The 20,726-nt window shown below is 41.7% G+C and overlaps 1 protein-coding gene across 4 annotated transcripts in view; it reads right to left on the bottom strand.

The window, feature by feature from the left end:
- The window catches only part of CTNND2 (catenin delta 2), a 974,640-nt gene that overhangs the window by 115,926 nt on the left and 837,988 nt on the right, over positions 1-20,726 (bottom strand). For all 4 annotated transcript variants that reach the window (XM_049767900.1, XM_049767903.1, XM_049767899.1 and 1 more), the window contains 2 exons: positions 8,713-8,830; positions 3,982-4,167 (listed from right to left, as the gene is read on the bottom strand). In XM_049767900.1, the coding sequence (XP_049623857.1) occupies positions 3,982-4,167; positions 8,713-8,830 (304 nt within the window). The remainder of the gene's footprint in view (positions 1-3,981; positions 4,168-8,712; positions 8,831-20,726) is intronic.

Here is a 20,726-nt window from a genome sequence, read left to right as displayed (position 1 = left end):
GAATGCATTCAGCACTTTCTTACAGGTAGGAGGAGATGAGATGAATCAGCTTGATTGTAAATGGTGGAGGAAGGCTAATGATCAATGCGATATATATTGTGATTAACATGCTGGAGGTAAAGCAATGATCAAATAATCAGAATATCTGTGTGTAAATGTTCATTATGGTACATTCCTGTACAACAACTTGTAATCAAGCTGCTTGGTTCTCAATACTCTCATTAAACATTATGGATATTAAACAAGTGACAGACAGAATAGAGAAAACTCTATAGATTATTGACATAAACCAAAGGTAACTAAAAATCACATGAGAATTCTGTCAGCTAAATTTGCTTTAAATTGAATCAAAAGAGTAACAAGGGAAGGTGTAACTAAAACAATCACAAATAGTTAAATGATGGTTTAAGTGCAAAAGGTTTATTAATGGAAATTAAATAGAACTTAGAAAGAGAATATACCACAATGAAAATTATTGTGGTCAAAGCTAACTAAACAAAGGGAAGTGGGGATGAGAAAGTGGGGGGGCAATTGTGTTTTTTCCATCTTTAAAATCTCGTGATTATAAAACTTATTAATAAAGTGTTTCTTTATTTTAACATTTCACATTTTCTGTTGCACCACTATAACAGTGGGAAGTATTTAATGAGTAAATATCACATATTTAATAGTTACATTTTTCTTATGATATTGTATGATTATATTGTTATAATCAGAATCCTCATTATGTTCCTTTATCACACACATCATTCGCTGATGAAAAGTAAAAGACAAAGAATAAATTGAAGAAAAGAAGAGAATGACGAGTTAATTGTTCATCCTTTAAGGCAGGGGTCCTCAAACTTTTTAAACAGGGGGCCAGTTCACTGTCCCTCAGACCATTAGAGGGTCTGACTATAGTAAAAACAAAACTTATGAACGAATTTTTTTTTGTTTTGTTTTTTGTTTTTGGGCCACATCCGGTGACGCTCAGGGGTTACTCCTGGCTATGCGCTCAGAAGTCGCTCCTGGCTTGGGGGACCATATGGGACGCCGGGGGATCGAACCGCGGTCCGTCTCCTAGGCTAGCGCAGGTAAGGCAGGCACCTTACCTCGAGCGCCACCGCCCGGCCCCATGAACGAATTCTTATGCACACTGCATATATCTTATTTTGCAATGAAGAAACAAAACAGATACAAATACAATATGTGGCCTGCGGGCCATAGTTTGAGGACCACTGCTTTAAGGTGTAAACTTTATTGAACAATTCTCTAGTATATAGTATAGGTAAACCCTGGCAGCCTCGGCACCTTAACCTCCACACAAAAGTCTCAAAACTGTTATCTATTGAAATTGCAGGACTGTGATATCTCTTTATGGTAAATAAAACAAAAAGAAAATGCCTTAAGGCAAAGATAAAGAACAAAACAAAACATGAATTATATAGCTCATCCAAAGCATGGCTATTTTTCATGCTGGAATACATTTGGGAGAGAGAGCTTTAACACTTTTATCTATGAACAAATGGGAGTACTTATGGGAAAGACAATGGACTTCTGGTAACAAGGCATTTCAAATGTTCATTATGTTTGTAATGCTAATTAAAAATAAGGACCAGTAGGGCCAGAGGATATATACAGTGACTAGGGCACTTGCCTTGCATAAAGCCAAGTTGAGTTTGATCCTTGGCACCACATTTTTTGTCCTGAGCCCACAAGGAGTGATTCCTGAGCATTAACAAATATAGCCGCAAAACAAAACTAAATAAATAAAAATGAGGACACCGTTGAAGTCCTCAGCCTGTAATCTAGAGGAATATCACTCCATCCAATTATGACTCTCACCATCCTAGATTTTAAATCATGAGTAAGTCACCAAGACAAAATATAAGGAGATACCAAGGTTCTGCTAACACAGCCCTTGCTTCCCATACCCATTAGGTTTGGTCCAAAAGGGACCCTACTTGGAAGTTCTTGCAGTAAAGGAAATGTGGTCCATGCTCTACATATTCCTCCTTGTAGATCTGAATCTGAGGGCTCGTGGACAGCAACATAAGAAGAAGCTGCCAGTCCATTCGAAGTACCTGTTCTCAGGGGCTCATGGGTCTTGAGACTTACTAAGCTGGGAGCCAGAACCACTGTCTCCTGCATCCTGTCAGCAATGCCAAGCTAGATGGCAACTCCCTTAGAAAGGGCCATGTGGGTTCAGAGATGTTTATCAATGTCCACATTGCACTTAATGCAGGAATTTCATGGAAGTCACAGGATCCCATCCCAGGAAGGAATGATACAAGAGGTCCTCTGGGAAGTGGATGCCTATAGGATAAGGGTGTTCACCTCTTCTCTAGGGAGTTGGACCTCTTCTCCAGAGAGGAAGCAGAAGCCACCAGGGGGCAGGCTTTGTTGGAAGACAAGGGAGACAATAATATAGCTTCTTCTTGGGGTGACTCATCATTTCCTACTCCATAGTGATAAGGCTACAGCAGCATTTCATAGAGATATCGGTGAGGCAGTAGCTCTGGTTCCTCAACCACATCAAAATTCAGGCCAAAATGGAATAAGGCTGAGCCTCCTTTTCAAATGTTACAGAGAGATGGGCAGTGTAACCAAGATGTCAGGAGCATTCCCTTTGTGAGGCCATTAGAGGGCCTCAGCGAGCATCACAACCAATATATGTGGCTCTAATTATTGTAATAGAAGAGAGAAGGGTAGAGAACTTTCTTAAAAAGGCCCCCATCTATCATTTAAAGACAGTGTGAAAAAAAGCAAATGAATTCTATATGTTTTCACCTAGACATCTGGCAAAAATGACAGCATTCTGTTCATCACTTTATTTTACTCAACTCAGAAAACTGCTTAATGAATCATAAATACAAGTAGAGTTCATGTCTATATATGGAAAATTACTTCCATGAGCCACATGACGCAGTCAACACCTTGGTAAGAGGTTGTTGTCTGTCCTCTGTAGAAATGCCTATTGTCACTCCTCTGACCACTGACTTCTCTATTCGGCCTTATAGGCATCGTCACATCTGCAGGTGACATGAGTGTCCAGTACAGAACTAGACAACTCCCTGGGGATGGAAGCATAATCTTCTAGAATGAGACCAGTATCAGGCACAGTGTCCACCTTTCTCAGAATCCTGGGATGACTATGGGACCTGAGAGGAATTCTCCCTCAAAGCAACCTACATACATGCTGGATGAGTAGCTGGGATAGGACTAGGTTACCCAGGGAAAGCTGGCTCATGACTTGAATTAGTGCTTCAGGAAAACTGACCCATAACTCGATGTTCCAAGAAGACTGGTCCATGGCTTGATGTCCCAGGTAGGATGGTCCAAGATTCAGACTCCTAGGAAGGCTGTCCCATAATTTGATGTCTCAGGAAGGTTGACCTATGTCTCAGTATCAGAATGTTGGGATTCACTCAATAGCTGGTTGCACCAATAGCTGGTGGCTCTTACTATCCTCTCTTAACTGAAGTCTGGTGCCATTGAGGCTCATGGAAGCAGAGGGAGAATCTTTCCTTTGATTATTCAGCACAGGGAATTTTCCATGACATATGCTTTCATAGTAATGTCAGCAAGATGCTTTGAGAGTTCTCACTGCTCTCCTTTTCCAGAAATAGAGAACAAACCCCTCCCAAGACACCTACCCTCTCACTCAGTGGGGTCAATCTGTAACCCCGTCCTCAGCCCCTTCTTACACCTTCCATACTGTGCACTCCCCATACCAGTTGACCCCAACAAAAATCTTCAAGTGATGCGCAAATCAACCCATAGAAGATCTGGTGCCAGGCTGAATCCACAGCACTGGTGAGGGAATTGAGGAGCACACTTTTTGTGAGAAGTTTTTAGTGTCTGGGTTGCTTATCTAGGGAGATATTTTCAGGTGTCTGAGGTGTGATGACTTATGAGAGAATGTTCCTACTGTGTATATACTACATGATCTCTATCAAAATCAAATATGAATTTCCTATAGAGCAGAGCCAGGCTCCTCACCTGATCCTGCGATTTCTTTTTCTTCTTCTTCTTGCCCCAGCACCCGGAACTCTCCGCATCCTTGCCATTGGCTTCGCCACACAGCAGCCCGTCCAGTTCATCGGTTCCCATATGCTGTCCCTGAGACGTTTCTGCTGCCAGCCGGTACGAGAGGTTCCTTAAAATGCACACACAGTTTTCAACGGTCTGGAGAACCCCAAAAAAACAAACAAAAACAAAAGGAGACAGAGGAGCAGTGAATAAAAACTAACCAACACTCCTCCACCCACCCAGAATAGCAACCAATCCCCATCCAGGGGTCTCAAACTCAATTTACCTCGGAGCCACAGGAGGCAAAGTCGGGGTGGTCCTTGAGTGCAAAGTCAGTAGTAAGCCTTGAACATTGGGGGGTGTGACCCAAACAGCTAAAACAAAACAAAACAAAACAAAAAAAGATTCCTCTAGGGCAGGGCCACAAAATGTTGTAGGGAGGGCCGTTTGTGGCCTGCGGGCCGCAAATTTGAAACCCCTTGGGAAAGACTTTCCCTGTGTGTTTAGCTACTGTCTCCCAAAGGCACACAGCAGAAATAACTTCTTTGGGCTGAGTCCTGTAGACCTTTCTTCCTAGCTCGACACATGAAGATATTTTTGTTTGCTTCCTCCTCCAAGAACCTAGTTTTTGACCACAGAGACCACTTCAAGTTGCTGTTACTGGGAATCATCTGTGAGGACAGAAGGACCCACACCATAAGAAAGGCCAGGGACCAGTTTTCTTTTTCTTTTCTTTATTTTTTTTTTTGGGGGGGGGGTCACACCGGCAGCGCTCAGGGGCCAGTTTTCTACAAACCACTACAAACCCAAGTTCAGTCAAGAACAAAGACAGCCCAGTTGATGCTGAAAATTACCATCCATCAGGGCACTTTCTTGGAGAAAAAAATGGAGCTATGGGTGCAATCCAAGAATGTTCCTGATAAACCAGAAATTGTGCTCACCCAAGGGTAAAATTATTTCCCTGGAACTGCGTTTTTTCTTTTTTTTTATTTTAATAATTTTATTTTTTAACATTGTATTAAAGAACCAGGATTTACGAAGAAAATTAAGTTGAAGGGTTTTAAAAAGACATATTGTATTTCAGCACCAATCCCAATATCAGTGTCAACTTCCCTTCACCAGGGCTTCCAAGTACCCTCCCCGTCCCCTACCAGCCTACCAACTCCTTAGGCACATTTTTAAACTTAGTTGTTGAAATTTGGGTCTCAGAATTTCATTGTTGTTGAATCTATGGTTCTCATAATTAGCTGTGCTTCTCCTATTCACAGACGAAGAACTTGGGGGAACCCCTTGACCTTTGGTCCCCATAGCTTATCATTTATTTTCTTCGTTTCTTTCAGTTTCTTTCCTTTTAAATGGTTGCTGCTTGCCTGGTGTTTGTGTGGAGGTTGGAATCCAAGTTGTAGAATTACATGCTCTCAGGATTCTGGCTCTCAGACTGAGGTCTCTAAGTCTTATTTTTATTATTTTATTTTATTTTAATTTTTAATATCTTTATTTAAGCACCATGATTACAAACATGTTTATAGATGGTTTTTAGTTATAAAAATCACTCCCCTTTCACCAGTGCAACGTTCTCACCACCAATGTAGGTGGAAAGAATAGGAGAAACCACACAACAGAATTCCCCCAAATGGAGACAGAAATTGGCATTCTGTTCACATGCTCTTATTTTGAACATGTGAACTAATAACATATTTGGCACCTGAGAATCCAATTCCTAGGAAACACAATTCACCCATGCATGGAATCATTAGATAAGGAATTTTATCATCTTCTGAGAGCCTGGTCCAATGCCAGAAATCCCACTAGGAGGACAATCCAGTCATTTGTCCTCATTTGGACCAATACAGACACCAATCAGCAATTCCAAATCCTCCATTCCCATCTTTGCCTTATCCCCTAATTTCATAATTGCCACCCACTTTGGCCCTTGGATCGAAGAGACAGATATGAGATTTGCCTTCTGCCTCCCAGAGCTCATGATATACTTTATTTTCTCAGAATCCAGTGCCACTATGTTTTGCTTTTAGGAAGAACAGGCAGTGAGCTTTTGCTGGGTTACAAGAGCTCTACTTTGTCTTCCAGCTCAGGCTCAGGAAGATCTAGAGAATCTTCTAACTTCAAAACTCAACAGTTTCACTGGTTCCACTATACCCTTCTGAGAGAAAAGGGTGAACATGAAAAGAGAGGGTCTCCCAAAAGACTTATGAGTAGTTTGGGAGGTACATCAGATATAAAGATGTCTAAGCCTGTCTAAGTCTTAGATATCTAAGTCTTGAACCAGGCACCTAAAGGATGGCTGTCTTACCTTTTTGCAGGGACACAACACTCAGCCAGGCAAGAAGAAACTATTGACTCTAACTGTATTTTAAGCATCAAGAGGTAGCCATAGTCAAGCTCTCAAGATCTATTATAATAAGAGTCTTAATGACCCACTCCTCTAGTCCTACAGTGTAGCCCCAGCTAGCCATGAAAGGTGTCTGCCACTTTAAATAAGACTCTAATCGTGATTGGCTGGCTGAGACTATAACCTCCAGTGGGGAAAACTGGAGTGATTGAATAGTTGATTGGCAATTTAAAGGGACAGTTGGAGGAGCAAGTAGATTAAACTTGTTCTACCCTGGCTGTGGCTTTTCTCTCTGATTTGTATAGACCTTTATCTACTTTTGGCTGTATCCCTTTACATAAACTAGATCTCAACCTGACCTTACCATGATCCCAAGCCTATCTCTCTCCCTCTTTATCACTCTCTCCTGGACTGGAGGTTTGAAGGCCCCTGGGCTTTTATAATAAATAAAACTGTGATATTTGTCAGAGTCTTGCCTTCAAAGCCCTTTGGACATCAGCAGCCTGGTCCCATCTCCAGTAGCTTACTTAGCTCAGACACACTCCCATAGTCTTATCACTCAATATTTAGACAGACCACCAGCTTGTGGCTTCAGCGAATTGCTTTTTGTGGCTCTTTTTGAAGATGGTCATTTTTTATATGATTAGGTACCACTGAATCCTCAAGGCATCCCGCATGGTCATTTCTGGAGGGACTTAATTTTCTTGTCATTGAAATAAAAAGGTAAATGGTCACCTAGGGGGTTAAACAAAGGGGACGATTGAAGATTTATTCTATTATTTTCCATCTCTAAAAATGATAATACAATGACCATGGCTGTTACTGTGTGACAGGAACAAGTGTGATTGGAACAAGCCAATGCTCAAAGGGGTGAAGTCCCAGAAAATCCCATGGCTACAAATATATTGAATGGATCACTGAGGCTTGCATCAACCTTACATTTCTCTGTCACCATAATATGAGATCAGGGTTGAGAAACATTATGTAGCCCTTATAGCAATGAGTAGCCATATGAATAAAATAATTCACCCAAGTTTACAATAAAAATGATATTCTTTCTTGCATGAGAGTCCTTTCAAACCTGTACCTACTAAGGTGGGTTTTAATCCCAAACATATATCAAATTGCTTTATCAGCCTTTGCTTGTATTTATTTTATTTTTTGGAAGGGAACACCTGACATTGTTCAGGGTTTACTGTGGACTTTGTGTTCAGGTATCACTCTTGGTGGAACTCAGAAGGACTATATGGAGTGCTGGCAGATAAACCAGGGTCAGTTGCATGCAAGACAAATACCCTCCCCACTGTACCATCTCTTGAACCCACAGTATTCTTTTAAAGTTAGAAAAATGGAGGCCTAAATTTGACATTAATTTTCAGAGGGCTGTGATGGGCTTTAGGTTCCTTTGCTTATTTGATGTCTAGAAGCAAATATGATGGAGACTCGGAAGTCCAACTATGGGGAAAAGACTGGTTTGCACTTAGAGCCCATTTTGTCCCCCACTTGTTTCTTGCCCCAAACTGCAAATTCAGCCTTTGGCTACAACTAGAGGTGATGGATGCAACTGGTATTTTGTGGACAGAAACCAGGGAAGCTGTCACCTTGTTACAGTACAGGGTTCTGGCCCTGCCACAAAGCACTGCTTGGCCCAAAAGTATCAATGGCCCACTCCTGAGAAACTCTTACTGAGAGATGACAGTTATTAAATGCATTTCTTTCAAAGCAAGACTATATGAAAACACAGACATTTCCACTTGGGAATGAATTCAAATGAATCAAAAAAAACAGACTGAGGCAACAAAAAAAAAATTGAAATGCTGGAGAAGCATAGTCCATTCCATCCAGATTTGTGAAGGGAAAGGTTGAATAAATACGAAACCACTGAACATGTCAGCAACAGCCTCTTGGCCGCATTTCTACAATACTTCCTGCAATTACATGAGGGGTATTTTCAGTAAGCATTTTTTATAATGCGCAATTGTGACACAGTAAACTTTTAAGAATACAGAAGTATTCAACTCTTAGGGAGTTTAAATGGTTTTCTTTTTGACTAGACTCTGTTAAATTTAAAAAACAGATGGTGAAATGTCCAGTGAAAGCTCCTACAGTCTTCCCTATAATCTGTGATACACAAAAATACCTAATTATTCACTATTAATTCACAGCTTGAGGTGTCATTCCAGGCTTTGATGTCAACTTATGTTTGGAAAACTCTGGAAGCACATGCAGAGATCCAGATCCATTTTAGAGTGAGAACATTCCCAAGGCCTCCACTCAATCTTTGTTAGCCCAGCTGTGGTTCCTGGTGTGTGCTTCATTGTGAATATACTCTGTAGGTGCAGCCAACCAACCTTGCTATCGATCTCACTGCTCCCCAGTGCAGACTGGATCACGTAGAGCAGCGCATCGGTGAGTCCTTCACACTCCCGCATTCTTCTGCGTGCCTCCTCTCCGGCCGAACTGACATTCCTGCAAAGCCAAACCAAGCCACACATGTTAATATCAGTACCTGCCAGAAAGCCAGAGAAACTTCTCATCCAATGCCGCCTTCTTCTGGGAAGAAAACATGCTGCTTGCTTTTATGGAACCTCTATGGTTTTACTGGGTAGGGATGGCTAAAATATAAAGCAAGAATAATGTCCATCATTGAGTCAGGCTCAGGTGGTAGTGGAGATGGGTGGGAGAGTAACTAGGGACATTGGTGGCAGGGGAATAAAGTGTGCAATAAAGAGATGGGTATTGAAACACTGTGTGATGGGAACCATCAACCACTTTGTAGCTATGTATCTCAGTGATTCAGTTGAACGAATAAAATAAAAATCTGAAGATTTCAATGAAAGAAATGAAATAACTAAACTATAAAATATATAGAAAAAGCCTATAAAATAACTAAACTATATAAAATTATAAAGTATGATTATATGGTAACTCAAAATGGTCTGTAGATAAATTATTTTTGAAAAACTGTATCCAAGGATTGAGAAAGTTCTGGAACGCTGCTCCAGAAATGGTACATGCCTCCTTGTGAATGCAGCATCTTTGAGGCTCATGAGCTCGGAGAATGAGAGACTCCTGGAGCTTCTTTAAGATCTACTTCATTTACAACCAACAAGGGGATTAGAAAACCTTTGATTCAAAGGCTGCTCCTTCTTTGAGAAGTCTGAACTATTTTTCAAAGACAGAGCTTCCAACATACTGAAACATATGAGTGATCTCATTTCAATTGCCTTAAAATATATCCCCAACCAGAAGAAAACTGTTAGAAATGTATCTGCAGAACACAGGGGATTCTGTGAAAATCTGGCCACCAGGATGCTTATGGTGTCTTTTTTTGTTTTTAGGGGTGCTTAGTGCTGGCTCAGCGGTTGTCCCATCGGTGCTCAAAGGACAATAGGGATAATTACAGTAGTGCCCAAGAATGATATACTGGCAGAGGCTGAATCTGAGCCTCCATCTAGTGTGCAAAGCAAGTGCTCCAGTCCTTTGAGCTCTCTCCCTGTTCCTGTGGCACCCTTTCTAAAAGAACCACTCTCCTTTCTGAATTGATTTGTGATGAGCTAAAAGCTCAGGGACTGCAATGGTAAGGAGCTGAGGATCAAACCAAGGTCTCAGGCCTGCCAGAACTTTGCTGCTGAGTTCTTAGATCCCCCTGGATTCTGTTCCAGGACCACTTGGCAAATGAAACCGCTTATAGAATGATGGTTCCTTGGAATCCCTCCCCCATAGAGCCACTGTTCTGGGGATTGTCCTTGAGGCATAATCAGAGACTACTCACAGGCTTGACTCTGACCATCGCTCCTCCTTCACAAAGATCTCTGATCAAGAGGAATAAGGTCACTTTTCTGACCCATTGTGTTGCTCCCAAACATTCACAATCCCCAATGTTCATGTTTAACTTCTCCCTGGTGAGTCACATCCCTGAACGTCCATCTCTGTGCACTGGGCCCTGCCACTCTGCAAGTAGCCCAGTTCATCCGGTCCTATATAAGCATTGTTAGAGAGAAATAAAGTGACTGCACATCAGACCAGGACCTGTTCTATCTTAGTCATCATCTGGGGGAATGTCCTCTCTCCTGGATGCATTGGGAGGAGGGAAGCTGGCCCTTGCCAGCAGACTGAGTTGGCAAACCAAGTCATACTCTGGGCCTAACCAAAGGCATTTTTTATCTAATGTGAAAACTCTACCTTCTGTGGTCACTACCTGCTTTTAAAAGAAGTCTAGGAAAGAGGGAGACATAATTTTTGGTTGGGGGAAAAAGTGTACACAGATACACTGGTTTTATTCCAAACGAGAAGGCTTTGGCTAGAAAAGGATTTTTCACACTTTTCCTCCTTAAAAGTCAGGTTAGTCCTGTGGACAGCACTGCCCCAGTCCAATTCCCATTGAACTTCTTGGGCCAGAAGAATGTCAGTGGCTTTTGTGTGTTTGTGTTTTGGACCTGGAATCTCTGTACATGGATGAGGTGTTTTTCCAAAGCAACAATGGTGGGTTTCCATGAGAACATCTATGAGGGTTCATGTACAACCTTGTCTTACACCCTTTTCTTCTGCTCTGATCCACCTTCAGACACTTCTGTTGGAGCACCTGCTCTGGAATTTTGAGTGTGCAGCCTAATATGGAAAAGCTTTTACCAGAAAGATTTGGTTTCCAATAATAATCAATGAGCAGGGGTGTCCCCTGGGAAAAATCTAGTCTCAGTTAAGATTATAGGATGATCAGATTGATGGGAGCATTTCCTTTTACTCAGCTTGCAGGTTTCTCCAGCTAAGTTAAAATTCCAATCCTAATTAACTAGCTGATTACTCAGAATGCGTCAAGTACTGAGTCTTGTTTTAATATAAATTAATGAGTCCTAATGCTGGTAGAGGGATGGTGAGGCCCCCCTTGGCTCGGCCCAGCTCCTGAAACCATTATGGCCTGGCAGGTTTGAAGGATGCAGGGTGAAGGCAGAGAAATTCACAAAGCAGTCAGATGAAGTTTCAGGAGAAATCCATCTTTATTACAAGACCTGACCTGTCATGTGTCACAAGGCTTCTAAGCTAAGCAGCTTCTCTCCTGATGCTCTATGATCCCTCCTGCCTCTTTTAGATGCTCTCCAGGCTTCCTTGCTGTCTCTCTCTTCTCTCTATAACTCTCTTTCTTATCCCCTTTCTCCCTCCACCCCATGCACACTCTTCTACCTGCCCATTTCAGGTGTGGGTCGTTCTGATCATACAAGTGGGATAAACAAGAAGTTGGGAAAGGGGATATCCACAATAGAGTGAGCAGAGCTGATAGGGAGGTGATTAGGAACCATGTCACCTCTGTGGCATAGAGAAAAGAGGAAAGAGTTCTTTTGTGTCTACATCTTCATTTTGTCATGATTACTTCTGGGGCTTCCCAAAAGTCCTGGGGGATCCTCCAAGAGATTCTTAGCAACGGGGCTGTTGGTTCAAGGAAAGAGTCTGAGGATGAGAACTTCTCAGGCCCTGTGCTGCTGATGCTGACCAGGTCACACCAGGGGTACTGAGGTATCAAGTAGTACTGAGAGATCAGCTCATGGTTGGCTGAAAGAAAGGCACATGAGTTATCCCCTGTACCATCTATCTGGCCAGTGTGTAACAGTATCCCACAAATTTCTAGCACTGGTTTTCCACATTTAACCTTTTTGTAATACTTTGAAACCTACAGGGAAAGGGCCTTGAGTTTCCTTCTCTCTCACATCAACAGGAAATTAATGATTTTTGCATTTCTTTCATACAAAAACATCCTGACATTATGAATGCTGGTCATCAAACAATTAGAAGTGATGATGTTTCTGTGGAAGTGTTCAATAAGAGCCAATCAACAGCATTCAAGTTGTTTCCTCTTCCCCCCCTTGTACTTAAATCTTATACTGCTTACCCTATGAAAGGAGTTTTCCAGGGCTGGCTAAGATTGCAGGAAGCAGAATTTGGAGCACAGACCTGATGTTACAGCAAGTACTTGTAGATTATTTGCATAAAGTACCAAGATGGTATAATTTACTTTCAAGAAATTATCTTCACAGAGTGGATGGAATAATTGCTAATAAGTCAGTGCTAATAAGTAAGTCTGCTTATACAAAAATCTATGTTGTTTCATCAAATTGATAAAGAAATTGCAACTCAATTGACTTTTATATCTCACAATTAAAAGATATAAAATCTTGTACAATATCTTTGACTCAAGTAGTTAAACTTCTTTATCTCCTCTATCTTCTGCTGGACATTTCTTTTTATTTCTTTTCTTCTTTTTCTTTTTGTTTTGGGTCATACCAAACAGTGCCCAGGGGTTATTCCTAGCTCTGTTCTTAGGAATCAGTGCTAAGGGGTTACTTTTGGCTCTAAGCTCAGGAAACACTCCTAGGGTAGTGCTCAGTGTACCATAAGGAATGCCTAGGATTGGATCTTGGTCAGCTACATTTAAGGCCAGCACCCTCCCTTCCCAGCTATGGCTCCAGCCCTTGGTCATCTTATTGTTGAGTCACTCATACTCTACTTATTTAAAACAAAATGGGGGCCAAGGAGATGTTTTAAAGGACTGGAGTGCAGGTTCTGCATGTAAGAGTCCTGGATTAATCCTCTGACACCATATGAAATCTTGGGCAGCAGGAAGTGACCCCAAAAGTATGAAGCTGGGAGTAACCTCCCAGAATCATCTGGTATGACCATGAACAATCCTGAAAGACTTCATTTTACATGTCTCTTCTCATTGCCAGGAGACAGGCAACATAGGATAAGCTTTTTAGTGAGAAATATACTAGAAATAAGCCTCTCCCAATTCTTTGTTTCCCTAGCTACTTCAATCCCTATTAATCGTTACCTATTGGTAGAGGCCTTTGGATTGGATTAGATGTCTCTCAATTGATTCTTTGGGTTTTCTTGTTAAAAAGATGTTTCTTAAATTGGAAGGTTTTCTTAATTTCTAGGGATTTTGTTAGCGATGGGGTTGGGTCTTCCTGAATGAGGGTTTCAGGATTATGTGATGAGTGGAGCAATTTAGGATACACATAGGTTTCGCATCTCGAGTACTAAACAATTTGTTAGTGAGGCCTATCTATGTAGGTGGTTACCCTATGTAGTATTGTCCACAGCACCTTATGTATCAAATTCCCTTCCTAGTTTCCCCAATATTTATTGTGCCTATGCAGAAAAAAAAAGAAGCAGCACAAAATAATTATTTTTGGTTTTGTTATTGGTGTTGTTGTTTTCACTTTTTGTGCTTTGTTTTGTTTCTATTTCAGGACCATGGTTATAGTGTGGTGGTTGTCTTTATTGCTCTAGTGCTTTTTGGATTTGTTGTTTGATTTGTCTTTTTGTGTTGTTGTTGTGTTTCTCTCCCTTTTTCCCTTTTTTCTCTCAAATTGATATTTATAGCCTCTAGAAGGACTCTGTCCATTTTTTGCTTGTTTGATTTTTACCCTATTTATTTTTTTCTTTTCTTCAAACAGAACCACATAATTTGAACCATCTTGTTCTGCCTCTCAAATTGAGGGGGAAATAATGGAGGGTACCAAGACCAAATAGTTGTATGATCACTAAGTAGTAATAAAAATGATCGGACTTAAACACCAAATCCAAGGGCAACAACAGAATTGATACCCAATCTACAACAAGCTAGACACAGAGGGGACCACTTATACTAACAGCCTCGGGGTAAGGGAGGGAGATATGAGATGCATGCTGGGAACAGGGGTGGAGGGAGGACAACATTGATGGTGGGAATTCCCCTGATTCAATGTCAATATGTACCTAAAATATTACTGTGAAAGATATGTAATCTTCTTTGGTCAAAATAAAAATGAAAATAAAATGTTTCTCTATTGTCTCCTCATCTGGCTTTCCCCTCCCCTGACCTTGGGGGCAGGCTTTTTTTTTTATCCCAATAAAGGCTACTCAGAAGGCGTGGAGGAAAAGCTGCCATCTAGGCTTGTGGTTCCACGTGGTGGAGTGACTGGCTTGTGGTTGAACAGCTTGCAATGTTAGTTTCTAACCTTCTATACCTTCTCAACTATGTGGGAATTATTTTCTGCATCAGAATTGCTGCTAGACCTGCATCTCTTGGTCTTCAGAAAAGGGGACATGGGAATCCCTCTCCCTCTCTGAGGATTGTAGAACATACAACCCACCATTTCAGTCACCATTGATTTTTGCATGGGAGTTACTTAGGGTGGGTTCTTATCTCTGCAATGGTATCTCATGGTGGTAGAAAGCACGGACTTGTAATGCATCTGCTCGAGGGCTCAGAAAATCCTTGGATGCTCAATGCAATACTGTAGGATCGTTACTGCACTGGAATTTACCTGTAGTCCAGAACGGGTTTAACTTTGTGCTCATCTCTGTTGGGAAATCCTTAGTCCCACTTCTGGGTCCAACAGAACAGCCTCTGTGCCCTTCCCCCCAACTCAAAACCTCATGTTCCACCTTCTTCTATGACTCCTGTCACAGGGATTAGCTACTGCTATTTCTTACTCTGTGCTGTGAAGGACAGAGGAGGTTCCCAGGCAGGCCTCCCTTGGTGGCACTTGGCTTTATGCCCCAGCACCTCATAAAGTAAATTATTTCACCCAAAAGAAGATTTTCCTTTGTTTTTTTTTTTCATGATTGTACCTACTGATCAACTTCATTCAGTGAGTGATTCTGGCTATTCCACATAAAATATATCATGGTTCATAATTTATGGGATGATCATGCTTTCAAAGGACATGCAGATTGTGCCTAATTCTAAACTGCAATTAAGAAAGAAGTTCAATGCAATGCTGAGCTATAATTTTGTTGAATTATATTTTTGAATAGATCCCATAGATCCCATTCTAGAGAGAAAGGAGAACAGAGAACCACCATTTCTCTAACAAACCAGTCCTGGCTGGACACTCAAGTGTGTCTCAAGTCAAGTTTTGCACCAAAAGAAGACAATATTTAGTCTCAACCATAAGGACTCACAGCCATATTAAACTGACATATCTTGGCTGAGTCTACAACTGATATTTGTCTGGTACTAACAGGAGGAAGATTTTGGAAACTAAGCGTACCAAGCTAGTCCTTCTTGGATCCATCTAGAAAGTGGATGCATGTGGAAACAAAAGGGGGAATAACAACATACCTCTAACACTGTGAATCTGGAAATTAGTTCTTAATATTAGGATCAAAACTCTGTGTTTTGTAGGATGTAAGAACTCATGTGAAATAATCAGGCTGATCAGGAGAACTGGTTTCATGTGAGTCCAGGGGAATATGCCTTCAAATGGAAAAGGCAAACTTAAAGCCCACCTGAGGGATACGGGTGGAGCACTTGCAGGGGGTCTGTGACAGGGATTTCAATAGGGCCCTGTGCATGAGTGGTGGCAGTCCACTTGGGGATGAAATTGTCTCTATGCCTCCATTCTTTTTGCCCAGTTCTCAATCACATCATTCCCCCATGCTGAGACCAATTTCATACATTTGGGCCACACGACTCTCTCTCCCTCCTGGAACATTAATTACTTTCACTTTTTCTGGGCTTCTTCTAGGCATAAAAGGCTCCATAAAACTCAACCTTCAGCTTCTGGGCTAGACAGTACTGTGGACATCACCCACAGTGGGTGAGAAATGAGTGTGGTCTTCAAGGCAAGACAGAGGCAAAAACAACCTAGTGATGCCTAACTGATGAACTCAGAGAAGAGGGCAGCCTACCTGAGATCTAATCTGATACCAAGAACCTGATCTGAAACACCAGCCCCCAATACTCAATGGTCTGAATGGAGACACATCTTCGTAAATGCTCAAAACATATTAGGGGAGGCTGAGTTTGCCAGAGTAGTGGTTGATTTCCTCTACGTGTTCTGAAAGTGGGTCCTTTATCACAGTCAAGTTAGGATACTTTTTCAGAGAAATAAAAGCTCCCATGCCACGTCTTTTAAGTCTTATTAAAGATTAACACAGTTTAGGGGCAGAAGAGATAGCATGGAGGTAAGGCATTTGCCTTTCATGCAGAAGGTCATTGGTTCGAATCCCGGCATCTCATGTGGTCCCCCGTGCCTGCCAGGAGCAATTTCTGAGCATGGAGCCAGGAGTAACCCTGAGCACTGGAGCCAGGAATAACCCTGAGCACTGCCGGGTGTGACCCAAAAACCACACACACACACACACACACAAAGATTAACACAGTTTTGTTATTTAGACTCCTGTGAGACACCTACTGCCTTTTACCAGGGTAGGTGGTTTCTGGATAAATAGGACAGGGTGGTTTGGTCATTGCTTTGCTGAGTGATGGGGACAGAATGACACAGTAACACCAAGTCCAGCTTCCCACTGGGTCTGGCAGTGAGCCTCGCTGTGGACACGGGCTTGAGACATTTAAAACTACCCCCTTCAGTGTGATTCAATCAGCAGATCATTATGGATGTGCACCCTGGCACTGACTAATCCCCATTCCCTTTACTGTGACCCCCTCATAAGGCTGCTCACAACCATATCTTCTGGAACAAGCTTCTCCTCCATCCACATGGTTCCACAGCAGCCTGGAACCCATGATACCTGCTTACCGACAGCCCAGCACTGTCACATCCTCAAAATGGTTTAAGTGATATGAGTCCCTTAGAATGAATGGACACCACATAGTTCACTGCCCCAGGAAAGGTCTGCTCAAAGTTTCCCATTGGGCTAAATTACCAAGAAATTATAGGCAAGAAAAGAACTATGGAGTGGCTGTAAGTTTTAGTGAAAACTTCAGTGTGCCTGGGGTCTACTTTGTTTTAAAGACCCTCACCATGATGCTAAGGGGGTTGCACACAGCACCTGCCTGCTAGTGAGCAAAGATGGTTCTAGTTCTGAGTTCACATCTCCAGCTTCAAATTATACCCTTGCCCAGCCACTGGGATGTCCTTTCAGCTGGAGTAGTTTTACAAGTACTGAAATATTCCATGATACTTGTATTTGCATGTGTGTGCATGGATATGTATGTGTGCATGTGTGTATGCACATGAATGTATGAGTGTAAACATATGCATGCATGTTTTTTGAATGGCACTGATTTACAATTAAGTGTTCCTTATAGTGGAAAACACTCTTCCCTTGCCCTGGCTCCTTTGACTCCCGTTAAGAGAAATGAGTCAGGCAAAAGGATAATAGTTAGGGTCTGATCCCTGGTACCAAATGGACGCCAAGCATCAACAATGCTACCTGAGAACTGCTAGTGTGGCCTGGGTGTCCTCCAATACTACGGGGCCTGAACAATATCAAGTTCTGGGTCTGAACTGAGATTGAGAATTGCAGGTGGGAATCTTGGGCTTCCTTAACACTGCTTGAGGGGACCCTACCCCTTTTTCCAACAAACATACACAAAGAAACAAAATTAAGAATATGAACACAGCTTCCCGCAAGCCTACTGCCCATTCCATTACCACTGTAGTCAGCATTTCTGGAGAACAAAACCATTTGCCAGTGGGGGGCCATACCAATGGAATATAGAGTAGTTAGAATACAAATTAGTTTTCCAAGGGGATCAGAATGGGTGCTTTCTTCCAGCTTGGCTAAACCATATTATTTCTATAGCTTATTGACCCAAACTACAACCAAGCCTGAAAATACCAAGTAAACAGTCACATAGCAGGAGGATGCCACACAAAGGTTCATTTTTCTCTTCACTAAGCTGGTGACTTCTTGCAAAGGGAGCAGCAAAGCCAGAAGAACACTGGCTGATCCCAAGACCATTGGATTCCTGGTATTTCAAGTCATCCACTTTCTCAGAAGTTGCAGAGCAAAGTTAATGAAGGGATTAGAGGTAATTGGCTATTTGCCGTCTAAATGTCAGATTGTGGGTTGGAAGACTTTCAAGAGTCGGCATTATGTTCTGGATTATTAATAGCTATTATTAAAACAACCCTCCCAACATGCATTTCAATTCATCACTTAATTCCCCATATGCCATCATATAATCTTGCAATTTATTTACTTGAGAGGAAATTCTCACAAATTGTACTTCAAAGAGTTCTTGAAGCTGAGAATCTGTGGTTGGTAAAAGTGCATTTGTGTAGGTAAAGCTTTGCTGGAGGTGCAGTTGTTGCTTTGACATCACTCTGTTCCCTCACTGAAGACCAGTGACCACCAAGGCACAGACAGGGTGTTGGGGAAGGATGGCCCAAATCTAGGCTCTCACCCCTCCCACAGCTTCTGCCCCAAATTTTTGTGTTTGGGGCCATACCCAGTTTTTTCAGGCCTTATTCCTGGCTATGCACTCAGAAATCACTGTTGGCAGGGCTCAGGGCACCAGAGGGGCTCCTAGGGATTAAACCTAGATTGGTTGTATGCAAGGCAAGAATCTTATATATGCAAGGCAACCATATTACCTGCTGTATAATCTTTCCAGTTTCAGTTCTGCCCCTTTGGCTCTGTACAATAACCACACTCTTCCTTAATCTGAATTTCTATTTAATAATAATTTTTTTTTTTGGTTTTTGAGTCATACCTATCAGTGTTCAGAGTTACTCCTGGCTCTCTGCTCAGAAATTGCTCCTGGCAGGTTCAGGGATCCTATAGGATTTCAGGAATTGAACCCAGGCCCATCCTCAATTGGGCGCATACAAGGCAAATGCCTTACCACTGTGCTATCTCTCAGGACCTTTAATAAAATTCTTTATGTTTATTTTTGTGGTTATTTTTGAGGAGGTGCTCAAGGACTGCCTACACATATTAGGTGCTGGGATTCAAATCATTAAATGAAATTACTGAGACAGGTCAAGCAGGTGCCTTAACCTCAGTGCTATCTCTCTGAGCCCCTCAATCTGGTTCTATTTGGGCTCATACCGCGGGAATGTAGCTGCCTGTATTTCTCTGAGCAATGGTTGGCTCACCACTTTTGCTCTAGATGAAGGATAATAAGGATATAATATATAATTATATTATAATATATATATAATCTGATATATATTATAACCACCCTTGAGGGAGGGCACAAGAAAAGAGGAGGTTCACCTCTTCTCCTTCCCAGAGACACTGGCAGTTCTGTTTAGGTTTTTGTTTGGGCCTCTTCTATTTTTTCCTCAAATCAAGCTTTTCTTCAAGTTGAGGCCAAAAGATAGAATAAAAGCAGTCTCCACATCAAAAAGTCTTAAGCCTCATGTCCACATGGGAAGTAAGTGATTAAAAGTAAAATGCCCTTTTATTACTTAGGAAGAGCTATCTCTTGTAATTACTCTTTTATGAACCTAAATTCTGATGACTTTTACTGGGGCCAATGGTAGTATCAAGGATTAAAAAAAATCCATACTATAATCCATGTGTCCAGAAATTAATTAGGTGAAACGAAGTCCATCTCTGGCTAAAAATGAATTAAAAGTAGGAGACTGTTTGCCACCCTCTCTCTTATGTTAGAAAGGAAATGTAGAATTAAGAACAGGGGCGAGAGGAAGAAAAATGATTGGAGTATGGCTGTGCTTTGCAGAGGAGGAAAATAACAAAAAAAACTCAGTAGCTTTGGCTATTCTATTTTCTAAAAGGGAGAGATGTCCACATTTAATCTAATGATAAAATATACTTAACAATTCTGGAATGTTTTATTTATTTATTTTTATTTTTGATTTTCAGGACACACCCAGATATCTTCAGGGTTTTTCCCTGGCTCTGTTCTCAGGAATCATTCATTCCTGGTGGGACTCAAAGGGACCATATGTAATGGTAGAGATTGAAACCAGGTCAGTCAGGTGCCAGATAAATGTGTTACCTGCTATACTATTGTGCTGGACCTGGGAAGCCTTATTAGGAAAAAAATCATTTTTATAAGATAAATACCCATGATATCTATTAAAATTTAAGCACTGGACTTAAGTGCAATTGAGGAATGATGAGCACAGTCAAGATCAGTACATGGGAAAGGCCTTGGGTATGAGCCTTTCTTGCTCTGTCACTCAGCACATTGGACACCAATGACATCAAAGGATGCTCAGGGAAAATGGCAAGGCACCAAGGACCATGGGAATAATCTAGGAAATAATCTAGAAATTCATGACTTTTCTGAAGCTCAATTATGCTTATTCTCAACCTTTAAAGGAAAGAGGTTTTGGATATCTGAACATCAGGAAAGCCAAATGCTGCCAATAGGACAGAGCAGGAATACCAATTTCTGTACAAAGAGAAAGAGCCTTTCATATGATACAAATAGAGCCATGAGGTCGAGCCAAGATTTTGAGTTCAGAATCCTCTTAAAATCCCCCAAGAAATAAAACATATTTTAATTTTTTTTTTTTTTGGTTTTTGGGCCACACCCGGCGGTGCTCAGGGGTGACTCCGTGGCTGTCTGCTCAGAAATAGCTCCTGGCAGGCACGGGGGACCATATGGGACACCGGGATTCGAACCAACCACCTTTGGTCCTGGATCGGCTGCTTGCAA

The sequence above is a fragment of the Suncus etruscus genome, chromosome 2 (genome assembly GCF_024139225.1).
Source record: "Suncus etruscus isolate mSunEtr1 chromosome 2, mSunEtr1.pri.cur, whole genome shotgun sequence".
NCBI lineage: Eukaryota > Metazoa > Chordata > Mammalia > Eulipotyphla > Soricidae > Suncus > Suncus etruscus.
Note: the sequence above shows the minus strand (reverse complement) of the source record. Positions and strands in the feature narration are given on the sequence as shown.